Consider the following 12,315-nt stretch of genomic DNA (forward strand, 5'->3'; position numbering starts at 1 on the left):
AGGGCTGTCACTTTAAATTAGAGCAGGCTTTATTATGATCGTTGGTATTAACATTTTTAGAAAGGCTGGTCGTAAAAAAGTCTTTTGAATAATTTTGTATCAAGTAGTCACGTCTTTTTTCTTCTTCTTTATTTTCCTCCTGGAGAATATGGCATGCTTCATGGCCCATCTTTTACAGACCCCCAGCTTTGCCCTCTTTAGAGTTTTTAGAGTTTTCTGCCTTTGCTTTCTGCCAGCTCTGTAAAGAAAAGAAAGAACATGAAGATTATAATAAAATACATTTGCTGGTATTTCATACCATCCGTCCATGTACCTTGGAACTACTGTCGCTGGACTTGCCATCTTAGGATATTATGACAGCGACTGTTCCTAAAACTGCACACTTCACTGCCCCTTTTTATTTTTCACTTAGTACTTCCTCAGCATTTACCTTTAAATGGATATAAGAAACTTAAAAAATGCCATCGAGTGCAAAACAGCACGTACGGACTCATGTGCTACATTATACATGAACAAATTAAAGAAAGGCTTAGAAGAAAGTAGGTGAGGTTTAACAACATTATGAAATACAAACACAGGAACCAAACAGAGTTAGCAAGTAGATATTTTTTTGTCTCTGACAAAGGATGTATTTCATAGCACAAAACATATACAGAGGTTTTTACTAGGAAAATAAACCTGAGTTATTTTCAGTAATTCATCAGCAAAATACTGGCGGCCTGAAAGGACTAAAATATCCCAGTACAATGTATACCTGACTGAAGAAACAGATGAGGTTGCTTGAATTTCTTTTAGTACCATTTTCACTTTTTTAAGAAAAGAAAGCACTGTTAAGGCAGGGGAACATAAGAGAAACATTAAATGTTATGTTTCTCCAAGAGAGAAATACAGCTGCACTTCAGCTCTAATGCTCCATAAGCAAAATGTGGATTAGTGTCATAGCAGGGCATGAGGTAATACTCCTGTAATCCACTGCCATCGAGCTTGATCCGGCCCGAGAGGCTCACTGTCACTATGCAACACAGGTGCATCTTTTGGGAGGGAAGATCTGCATTTCCAGCATTACATCCATTTGAGAATCACAAACAAAACCAAAATATGCTCTGCAGTGGCAGTTACAAGTGTGGGCCAACTATCCTAAACTGCAAAGACTGACTCCATCGCTGGATTATCTCTCAGCAACATCCCCTTCCATCTTTTCAGTTAGTTTTATCTGAAGACCATCACACACGCTTCTTGTCTTTTGATAAATACAAGTATGTGCTTGTGTATGTTAAAGAAGTGCAGTCAAGGCAGCATAAATGTACTTCATGTGCCCTCACTAATAAAGATGTTATGTGGTGCAGATTTAGAAGCTATTGCAGAGAACACTTGAAATACCAGATGGAAAAAAAAAATCTAAAACAAAGCAAAGGGGACAAGAAGCAATAAAAACAGTATAGCAACTATTTTCTCTGCCCTTCTGTGAGGAACCTGAAGGGGATTAAAGTATTACTTTAGATTACTTTAATTTTTCATCTTCTTGACAGAGCTACTCATACACCATTCACAAAGTTTGAGATCTGTGTAAATCCATTTTGAAAGAAAACACACTCAAGGAACTGAGAAGCAGAGGAAGTTCCCTGCCTCAGCAATGCTGGGTTTTATCATATCCTCCTTTAGTATGCACACTCCAGCCACACCGCAAGTGAACAACAGTGAAAGATGACAGCACGCAAAGCCTAAAATTATCTCTTCCTTAAGCATTTCCATGAGATAAGATCACTTCTCATCTGCAACCTCTTTCATTATAATAATGCAATATCACACTTACTGGCGAGACGTTCCAGCGCTGGAGAGGCTGGGACAGGTGCTGCGTTTGTGACCTGCCTTGCCACAAACAAAACAGCCCATGTCGGTCTTCTCACAATCGTGGTTTTCCAGAGCACAGCAGTTGCATTTGTTACAGTGAAACCAAGCTGCAGAATAAGTAACATGATTTATGATCTTGAGAAGGCTCAGGATTATCATCCTGAAGTTGAATTCTAAACACAGGCTGTTTTACCAGCTTTTTTATTTTCTTTCACTTTTTCAGAGATGTGTGTATTCAGTTTCTGGTCCTTTATCTCATTTGATAAATATTCATTAGAGATACTGTGTAGCTATTTAAATATAACTGAATTATTCTGCTATTACAACTATTATCCCGTATGGGATCTTAACATGACAAATAGCCCGTGTGTGAAAACAGATTTACAAAGATGCAATTTCTATATCCACAACAAAATTTGTTGCTTCAGCTATTTAAACACAGCTATAAATACAACTGCATTTGTGTATGAAACATAACTTAATGCTCTAAGAAACATTTCAACAATTGCCTCTGTGTTTATAAAGGTCTTACAAAGAACTTTACAAGTTAGGAAACACTTATATGACAAATCAAATTATTACAGTTTTCTCTTTAAAAATATCAATAAGATTTAGTATGCCTTGACAAGAACTTACATATATTTTCACTGTGTGGAAATGCAATAACTAAGTTTCTTATGGCAACTTGTGTGAAACTGAGATTTTTCCTTTACTTTATGTCTTCTGTATAATCCCGTGGTACTTATTTTTCAGAATATTTACTTATCTGGTTTGTCATCTCAGTTTCTTCAGACTACCCTTTAAGTGTACTTTTAATTAGATAAGTATTTTTCTGTACTTACAGGGTTTTACACATCTTTTGCAAAGAACACAATGTTTCCATCGTCTACCGTCCTACAATCAAAAGATGAATAAATGCATTGTTTGTTTTTAAAAAACATTGATTTCTCCTAAAACTGTTCTCCTAAAAACTGTTGTAGGATGCCCACTATTTACAGAAACTGGTTCTGCATAGAAAGGACCACAGCTTAAGAACAGGAGTGCTGAGCATCTGCATCAATCACAGTAAAACGGCTACATTTTGAAGTTAGTATGTTCTACAACTTCCAACACAGAAGAAGAAACAAATGTGTAAACAGACCACTGATGCATAAGGGATGGTCTAAGTGGCAAGGAGGTGACTCTTCCAGTTCTCTTTCCAACACAAAGGAATAAGGAAATAGGAATTAATTCCCAAGTCAGTTAAGATGTCCAGTGAAGACTACCAAATTGAATTGTCTGGGGTTTCCCAAGGAAATCAGTATCAAAATAGGTTTTTTATCAGAGCAAATATCACAGAATCTATTAAGGCTACTGATATCTGAAAGAAGAAGACTACTGCTAATACTGTTACCCACAAAGAAGGCAAAATACTTACTTTTGATGTACATGAATTGCATATTTCACAGTGGTGGTTGCCAGAACTAACATACCGCTGACAGATAGCGCAAAACCTGGAAAAAATAAAATTCAAGTCTTTTGGACCAGTATTTGCTCAAGAAGCAATATGAATGAAAATTATACAAGTTCAACAATAAATACAAGGATTGAAAAATCACTTTGCTAAATTAAATACGTTTTTCATTCATAAATCTCCACTTTGGCCCACAGCCTCATAATCATTTAGACATGATATACGCAAATAGTAAGAATCCAGGTGCATGAATTTAAAACAGCAACAGCAGTAAACCAAACCAAAATCTGCTAAATGAGCTTCATCAGTAAAATTCGTTTGTCCCTGATGCTTGTTAGTGCTCCTAATAATAACTAGTATCTCAACCAAGCTGATTATTTAGGATAGCTGTAAATCTCCATCTCCCACAGACATACATATTTCATATAGCCTAGCTGAGGGACTCCATCATTCCCGAACAGAAATGTAAACTCCTTATAAATGCCCAACTCCCCTTCACATTGTTTATAGAACATGTGACCTTAGACAACGACAGTGAAATGTGCTCTTGAACCTGGTATCCAAAAGTTAGGCATGACGAAACTGAGCAGCACAACCCAAAGTTCTTTGCAGCCCCTATGCCCTAAGAACAAAGGCACTCTTTCAGTCACTCCCTTACCTATAGCCCTCTTCTGCAGGAAGTACAATCATACTTGGGGACAGGTTTGTGAAGATACGGACAGGGGACTGTCTGCGACCTGTTTTACCATGTTTATATAGTGCATGATTATCATAATCTACCTAGAAAAAAGAACAATTTTTATAAAGAAGTATTAAGCAAAAACAGAACTATTTGCATATTTGTTCTCTTTGTGTGTTTTATGAAATCGTCATTTTAATCTAAAATATGCCAACCTCAAATTAGATTACAGACTCTACATCAAGTATTTTGTCTCACTTCCTTTTAAACTTTTGAAACCATAAATCACTACAACTATCCTATTTTACTTCTTCCTTTTTACTCTTTTGCATGGGAGATCTGGGATAACATTTCAGTTGTTTAACACTAAAGAGAGGTTGTTTAATAAAAATGCAACCTGTTATTAAAAAAAACAACTATATTTGACCTGGACAGACTGGAGAGCTGGGCAGTAAGAAACCAGATGAGGTTTAACAAAAGCAAGTGTAGAGTCTTGCACCTGGGAAGGAATAACCACAAGTATCAGTACAGGTTGGGGAATGACATACTGGAGAGGAGCTCTGTAGAGAAGGACCCGGGGGGCCTGGTGGACGACAGGTTGGCCATGAGCCAGCAGTGTGCCCTGATGTCCAAGAAGGCTAATGGGATCCTGAGGTGCATGAAAAGGAACGTGGCCAGCAGATCAAGGGAGGTGATCCTCCCCCGCTACTCTGCCCTTGTCAGACCTCACCTGGAGTACTGCATCCAGTTCTGGGCTCCCTGGTACAAAAAAGACAGGGATCTCCTGGAGATAGTCCAGTGGAGAGCCACAAAGATGATAAACAGTCTGGAATATCCCCCCTGTGAGGAAAGGCTGAGCGACCTGGGTCTGTTCAGCCTTGAGAAAAGATGACTGAGAGAGGATCTTATTAATGTATATAAATATTTTAAGTGTGGGAGTCAAAGGGACACGGCCAACCTCTCTTCAGCAGTCTGTGGGGACAGGACAAGTGGAAACAGCCATAAACTTGAGCATAGGAAGATCCACACCAATATGTGAAGGAACTTCTTCACAGTGAGGGTGACAGAGCACTGGAACAGGCTGCCCAGGGAGGTTGTGGAGTCTCATTCTCTGGAGATATTCACGACCCATCTGGACACCTACCTGTGCAGCCTGCTGCAGGGAGCCTGCTTTGCAGGGGGGTTGGACTCGATGATCTCTAGAGGTCTCTTCCAGCCCCTACAATTCTGTGACTGTTTGTCTTGTCTGACAGAACAAGAGCTGACGTGCATCTTAAACTACCTCAGAGCAATTTCAAAGCTGCAAACTCAATCAGCAATGATTTTTTCCAGCACTGCTTCCAGAGGCTTGCCCCCAAAATTCTCATCTGTGAATACTAGCAGGAATACAGTCTAGACTAGCATTGGTTTCCAATTCTCTTCTACAAATTTCCATTCTACAAGATATAAATATATTGTCTTGAACATCCATGTCAAACTTTATGCCAAGATTTTACGTGAGAAAATAAAACTTAGCATCATTAATACTCATGATTGATGTCTCAAAATTCACTTCTGTAAACACTCTCAACTTATAGAATGGATGCCAGATTATTGCTGACAACATTTTCCAACAGTTTCCATTTCCATAGTTTACTCTCTAGCAGTTTTGAAGACAAAAGACATTAAACTTCCTTTTATCAGAGCTGGGCATTACCCACCAAGCTACCAACATTTCAGCATCTGTGGAAAATGAAACAGTCTTCTTCAACCTAGCCCTCACTTCTGCAGCATGCATCTGCTTGAATTACTGCAAAATCTATCACACTGAAAATATTTCGAAAGAAATGAGACAATGGACTGGTGATGGAGGATTGAGAGGTGTTCAATGAAGTACAGGAGTGTGTGACAAAGTTACCAAAGGCATGACTTCACAAAATGAGCATCACATAGTGTGCAGTGCCTCCGAGACAGTGAGAAATTCAAGAAGGCCCATCCACAGGTAAGTACTGCCATTATCTCCACTTTCATTTATATTCCTGTTCACACTTCACACAAACGAAATTCAGCAAATTCACTAGGTTTGGTCATACCTGATAATCCATCATGCTGAAGCTTGGGAAAAATTCAAGGATACGCGACTCAAAGAAGTATGGAAATATCCAGATCATGGGCATCTCTTGGTTCTTATTACCTAGTGATCAAAAGGCTTGGATGTACATTAAAGAAAAACAATATGTTTGAAGCATGAAAAATTTACAGTAGTGTTCTGAATCCATAAGCATGCATATGTGCACTACACTAAGCATAATAACTAGCTCCTTTAGGGGACGGGAAGTTTTTGCCATATCTATATACATTGGCTTGTAAGTCCCATTTACCCCAAACAATTCTTGTCGCCTGCCTAGGCTGCTAGGAAGTGGTACTGTGTTTTGACAGGTTATCCTTCTTTAGCCTTAAAGTCCACTTTAATTGCAAAGTGGATTTGTAAAATAAAATTTAGGAGACTTAAATATATGGTACTTCATCTTAGAAATTATTATTACTCAAGTAGCAAGAATTACAGACTTGAACAGGCACTTTTTCTTACAGTAACATTACAGCTTAATTCACCTATTTGTAATATCTACCTCCTTTCTCTGTATCCTTCCACATTGCCATCAGTTTTTTAAAACTAGAAGCCAGTGCTTCCACTAAACCTCCAAATGGGGGATCAGTCACCATAATTACTCTTTCATCTTTGTCTTGATGTAAGAATTTCCTACAAGTTTCATGGGCAGCCTGTAAGAAACAGGGAGGAATACAGATTTAAGAACTGTAAAATAAAGTTTTAAGATCTGTAAAGATTTTATTTAGCAATATAATTATTACTTTACAAGTTTGAACTTTAACAACGTAGGTTACTTCTTGTGTAGGTGAATGTAGCATTTCAAAAAAATTCTGGATCTGAAGCACTGAAAGCAGTGCCCTATTCAGTTGTACATGGACAGATGCAGTTAATGCTGTCTTATACTCTTTTTCTTAAGGATAGTAACTAGGACTTGGGAAAAATAGCTTGTCATGCGAGAGAGCAGAGTTCAGGCTCAGAATACAAGTAATTAAAGCCCATTTATTTTATTCTGTAAAGCATTATTAAATGGGAGAAATTTCAGCCTACTGAAAACTGATTCAATCCATACTGATTATTAAAAAAAAACAACAGTGTTCAGATTCTAACAATCCAGCTAGGACTCTATTATCAAAGGAAATGTAAAAAGCTATGTATTCACTGCCATCATGCAGTGTCCTCCTCTATTGCCTGGATTCCATCGTATTCCAAAGACAGAATTTCAATATTAATCTACATTCAGAAGTGCAATTCAGACCTTGAAATGATGCATGCAATTAGAGGTGTCAGCTTTTCACAGCTTGACAAAAACACTGCAGTGATGCAGTAATGCAGGTGAACAGAGTCTTTTAATTGAAAAATATAAAACTTGAATAGACTAACACATTAAAGAAATTCAGAGGTAAGGCTTTTAGACCAGCTTTCCGTTTCATGCTCGAATATTCTTTTTATTATCAAGAACCCACTAAAATTAGGCTTCAGAATGAGAAAAAAGAAAAAAAAACTTACCTATGTAGTACAAAAGGTACCGCGGTAAGAATGTTTATGCAACTCAGTTGTGGCTTACTAATTATGGCAGGGGAAGATCAAACAGTGAGTGAGGAATTTACTGGGATAAGTGCCTTGAGAAGAGTGTTTAGAATTAAATTAAACTATGATCCTCCATTAAAAAAATTTTTTTTTGGACCTTTTGACCTTACTTGCCTGGAATAAACCAGGAAAACCTTCCCTCTCGAGTATCAGTGAACAAGCACTGCAGCATCCACTGGGCTTATGAAGGCTGGGAATAAAACAATTCTGTGGTAGCAACACAGTAACAAGGCTAACCCATACTTATATAAGGCAACAACTCACACCAAACTGTCATTTTAATAGAAGAGATGTAAAGCTGTTTAAGTAACATTAGTTAGCATTTTCCTAACATGCAACTTTATCTTTGAATCGAGTGGGAAAGAATTACTGAAGATGCACTGTTGTATTTTATTTTAATTTCCAGTACTGCTGACCATTTTTATCTCGTGACAGTTGTCTTCTAACTAATCATCTAGACTAGCCAGTACTTCCTTACCAAATTCTGCATCAACAACATGTACTGCTTTTACAAAGCATTCAAGAAATTACTTGTTCTTACCTCTCCACCAAAAAAATAATGATTAAACATGTTGTAGTGGCAGAATTCATCCTCTGTGTAAAATTGTGAATACCTGTAAAATAAGTTTTAACAGTAGTAGAAGAATATGAGTAACTTCTTGCTTGCCCTAAGGGGCATTTACAGTGAAAATAAGGCCTTAACACAGGCAACATTTCTGAGTTCTGATTACTGAAAACACGATAACGGGAACTATGAAGTACAATCATTTTTCCTCATAAACTAGCTGTCATTACCATTCATGTGCAGAAGTGGAAATGTAGAGACAAGAAATGGAGAATAACCAGCAATTTATCTTTTAAAGTAAAACAAATCTTTGCACATACTCTTCAGACACATAACATTTATCAAAACCTACCTGAAGTCAATATCTAGCAGAAGGCTTGTAACCCTGAAGTCTTCTTCTTGTGATGCTTTTGACTGGATCATTTCATGAAGCCTGAAGCATAATCAGAACAAAGAAATTTAAAATATAACCACCATCTTCAGAAAATATCTTGCAAGACAAGAACATCCGGTACTTTACTAAACCTAAAACCAAATAGATAAAGAAAACGGAGCAATATTTAAAGTTAGAAAAATATGTCAGTCTTAAAAGATGGTAAGTCAGTGGAGATTAGATACACACCAAAAAAAACCCCAAACATAAGCTAAGTAACTCGATGTCACTTTAGTAAGAAGCATTAGCATGACATTTGAAAACTAGGTAGGTGAGTGAGAGGGAAGTTAACTGCAGTACAGTTATGGTCACCTTGTGTGTCTTGTGAGCTCAAAGCAAGATCCCACTAGGTGCTTGGATACTGCCAACCAGTTAAAGCGTAGTGAACCTCTTACTATACGTACCTAGGCGTTCCAACAGATAGCACTCGTCTGAATCCTAGTGAAATAATAAGGTCCAGTAGAAACTGGCAACTTCTGTCTGCAAATAAATACTGTGCATTTGTTTTTTTATTTTCTAGTGGATACAGAAGTTGACTGGGACTTCTTAACTGGGCAGTGGAGATATCATAGAGGAAGTGGTGACTTGAGTGTTTTTCCCATTCAGCTGGCAATAGCAATTGCTGGCATTCCTGACAAAATCTCCTCTTTGATAAAGGCAACAGAACAAAATTCTTGTATCTATAAATATAAAAGACAGTTTTGAAAAAGTCTCTATAAAAGAAATGGAAGGATTTCATGTTTTCAAGACATTTACAGAGGCATGTAGTTTAAGCTGCTTTTGCAAAATTCCACTAACTACATGTCAACAAAGTAATATTTATGAAAAAAATGGTCATAGGACACTTGGAAAATCTCCCCTAAAAGCAAGTAAGTAACAAAAGATAGTCAAAGATACTGAGAGTCCCTGTAAGATAACTAGATTACAGAGTGAAGAATGTATCACCTACAAGCGAGTATTCCTGTATGTTTATACACAACTCACAAATTATTGTTACTGCACGATGTTTGCATCTTTTCATAACATTAAGCCTATCACTTTTTCACACTAAAAGTCAGGAATAAATTTTGAACTTGCACTGCTACTGACCTGTTAATACATTAAGAGCACTAACATAAGGAAAACTGTAGCTATGAAAATAGAAAGGCACAGTTCTTGAGTTGAAAGCATCATGTTCTAATCAGATGTTTGATGTTATTTACTCTTTACAGACAATCTTTTCTTATTTTTTCACATCCCTCTGGCACGTTTTCATTTTTCAAAGAATACTGAAACATTGTGCCCTCATGCAGAGTCCTGGAACTTACGTAAAACTGATGTTTACTAATGAAAATGCACTGAGCAACAATACCTTTCCACATTCTGTCTGTGAGTACAAGGCGGCTGATGACTTCTATTATATTCTTCACGTGTTGCAAGCCTCGTTTGTGATATCTGTAAAATTTATGCATGTAAGAAGTTAAAAAAACAGGAATCACTATGTTGTAAATCAAATCTCTGGATTAAACAAAACGAGTGCAAAGGTCTTGAGCTTCAGCTCCTCTGCTCAGGAAAACTGTCACATTCCTGGCGTTCCCGGCTGAGAGTAACAAGCATGACTACAGTATAGTGTCAAGCTACACAGAAGTCTCTTTCTGAATTCAAACTACGCAGCAGCAAATAAATAAATTTGAGAATTTAGTTCATCTACCACAGAAGGAACATAGAAGAAAAAATCTCAAAATGTGCTTATGATGAAAAAAGAAATGGATGTACTGTCTGTTAATGCATTCCTGCAGTTGATAGAATTCCCTCTGAAAAACTATCCCGCGTGACTGACAAAAATATTGCCAAAGGCTTTTGTGTATCATTATTTAAATGCACAGCAGCCCTTTGCTGAGTCTGTAACTTCACTCCCAGAAAACATACTTGTTTCATAGCTAACAGTATCAAGACACCGGCACAAAACTTATGGATCTGACCCCCACCACTTTCTGTGTTTGAGCACTGCACACTGCTGCATCCACCCGGTTTTCTCAGCCTGAGCTACAGAATACGAGGACCTCCTAGAGTCAGAACTATCCTTTCTTTGCTCAGCATTGCACCTTACTAGCAAAACTCGCAACCCAAGCTCCGAGGTGTTTGGTAATACGGTAACAAACGCCACTTCTGCTCAACAAGTAAGCAGCCCTCTTTGAAAGGTGTATCTGAAATACGTTATCCTCAAATAAAGCATTCTGCTACCTGAATACTGTTAGAAAAGCACTTAAAACAATTACCATAGACTTCCAGAACAACATTTACATTTTCTCAGTTTTCTGTTAAGAATAAAAAAAAAACCCTAACGCAAACCTCAGCGTGAAGCAGTTCTCTCTTACCTTCTCATCCTCCCACTGGAAGAAGTTACAATCTTTTCTGTCCCTACAAGCCGAACAAGCATAGAATCTTCTCCCCTCCTCTTTTCCTCGGCTGGTCTTTACGAACAGGAGAGCGGGACCTAACGACAGGAGGCCCACAGACCTGTTTTATGCCTCCTGGGCTTCCCCGGGAGCTGCGGCTACCCCACTGGCGGCCCTCAGAGCCCCGGCAGGCCCCGCTCCTCCATCCCGCCCGAGCGTTGCTCACCATGCGGGCAGCACGGAGCGCCGGGTACGGCGCCGAGCAGAACCAGCCCGCCCAGCCCCGCGCACGCCTCCGCTGCCCCTTCACCGCCGGCCGCCATGTTGGTACCGCCTTCCCAGCAGCCCTCGCCGGGCACCACCGGCAGGGGGAGGCGGGAACGGGACAAGCGCTGTAGCAACGACCTCCTGCCGAAATAGCAATAAACACCTCCTTCCTTGAATACAGGCTCCAGATGTCCTCTGTCTGGTGCTCCTGCCACCACGTGAACTTCAGTTCCTCCTTACCTTAACCGAGGTCCCACAGGCTGCACACAGCACCTGCCCACTGCCTTCTGCTATGGTGATAAATTCAAACTGGGCACTGAAAGAGATGGTTGTGAGGAAGGAATTGTGGAAAGAACATAGAGCAGATGAAGTTTTTGAAAGCACACCTAGCAAAGTACTCCGACGAACACAGTGTTGCTGAACATTCAGTCTTCTCCAACCATCATCAGTACCCGATGAAGTCTGTCAGGGCTTAGGGAGCACGTAAAAGTGTTCTGGTCACTAAGGCATATCAACTCAAATAGAATCATTAAGGTTCAAAAAGACCTCTAAGATCATCCAGTAGACCAATCATCCACCTACCACAAATATTGCCACCAACCCGTGTCCCTAAGTACCACATCTAAACCTTTCTTTAATGGTTCCAGCAACAGTAACTCCACCCCCTTCCTGGGCAGCCTGCTCCAGTGCTCATCCACTCTTTCTGAGAAGAAATTTTTCCTAATATCCAACCTGAACCTCCCCAGATGCAACTTGAGGGCCACTCCCTCTTGTCCTATCACTGTTACCTGGGGGGATAACCACCAACTCACCACAACCTCATTTCAGGGAGTTGTAGATAGCAATAATGTCTCCCCTGAGCCTCCTCCATGATGATATGAAAAAGCAGCGAGATGCTACAGCCAGGCAAGAGGAAACATTTCAGCACAGAAGGCGAAGAATGCTCTACAACAGCCTTCTTTAATAAGGTTATTATTAAACCTTATTAAAACCTTATTAAACCTTATAAAAAC

At 39.1% G+C, this 12,315-nt stretch overlaps 1 protein-coding gene across 3 annotated transcripts; it reads right to left on the minus strand.

Annotated features, from left to right (window-relative positions):
• On the minus strand, positions 6–12,211 carry ZCCHC4 (zinc finger CCHC-type containing 4). Of its 3 annotated transcripts, XM_021393946.1 has the most exons (13): positions 11,262–11,691; positions 11,015–11,133; positions 10,009–10,091; positions 9,062–9,337; positions 8,577–8,657; positions 8,201–8,273; positions 6,593–6,743; positions 6,056–6,156; positions 3,963–4,084; positions 3,269–3,344; positions 2,694–2,745; positions 1,814–1,958; positions 6–238 (listed from the first exon to the last, which is right to left on the minus strand). In XM_021393946.1, exons 1-13 carry the CDS (start codon positions 11,356–11,358, stop codon positions 100–102), a joined length of 1,515 nt encoding a protein of 504 aa, XP_021249621.1. In that variant the 5' UTR covers positions 11,359–11,691; the 3' UTR covers positions 6–99. The 3 variants fall into 3 exon arrangements, 1 of the variants encoding a protein (XP_021249621.1); XR_002437839.1 differs by lacking the exons at positions 6–238; positions 3,963–4,084 and having other exon boundaries at positions 1,869–1,958; positions 11,262–12,210; XR_002437838.1 differs by lacking the exons at positions 6–238; positions 1,814–1,958 and having other exon boundaries at positions 3,963–4,080; positions 11,262–12,211.

This window comes from Numida meleagris, chromosome 4 (assembly GCF_002078875.1).
Source record: "Numida meleagris isolate 19003 breed g44 Domestic line chromosome 4, NumMel1.0, whole genome shotgun sequence".
Classification (NCBI taxonomy): Eukaryota; Metazoa; Chordata; class Aves; order Galliformes; family Numididae; genus Numida; species Numida meleagris.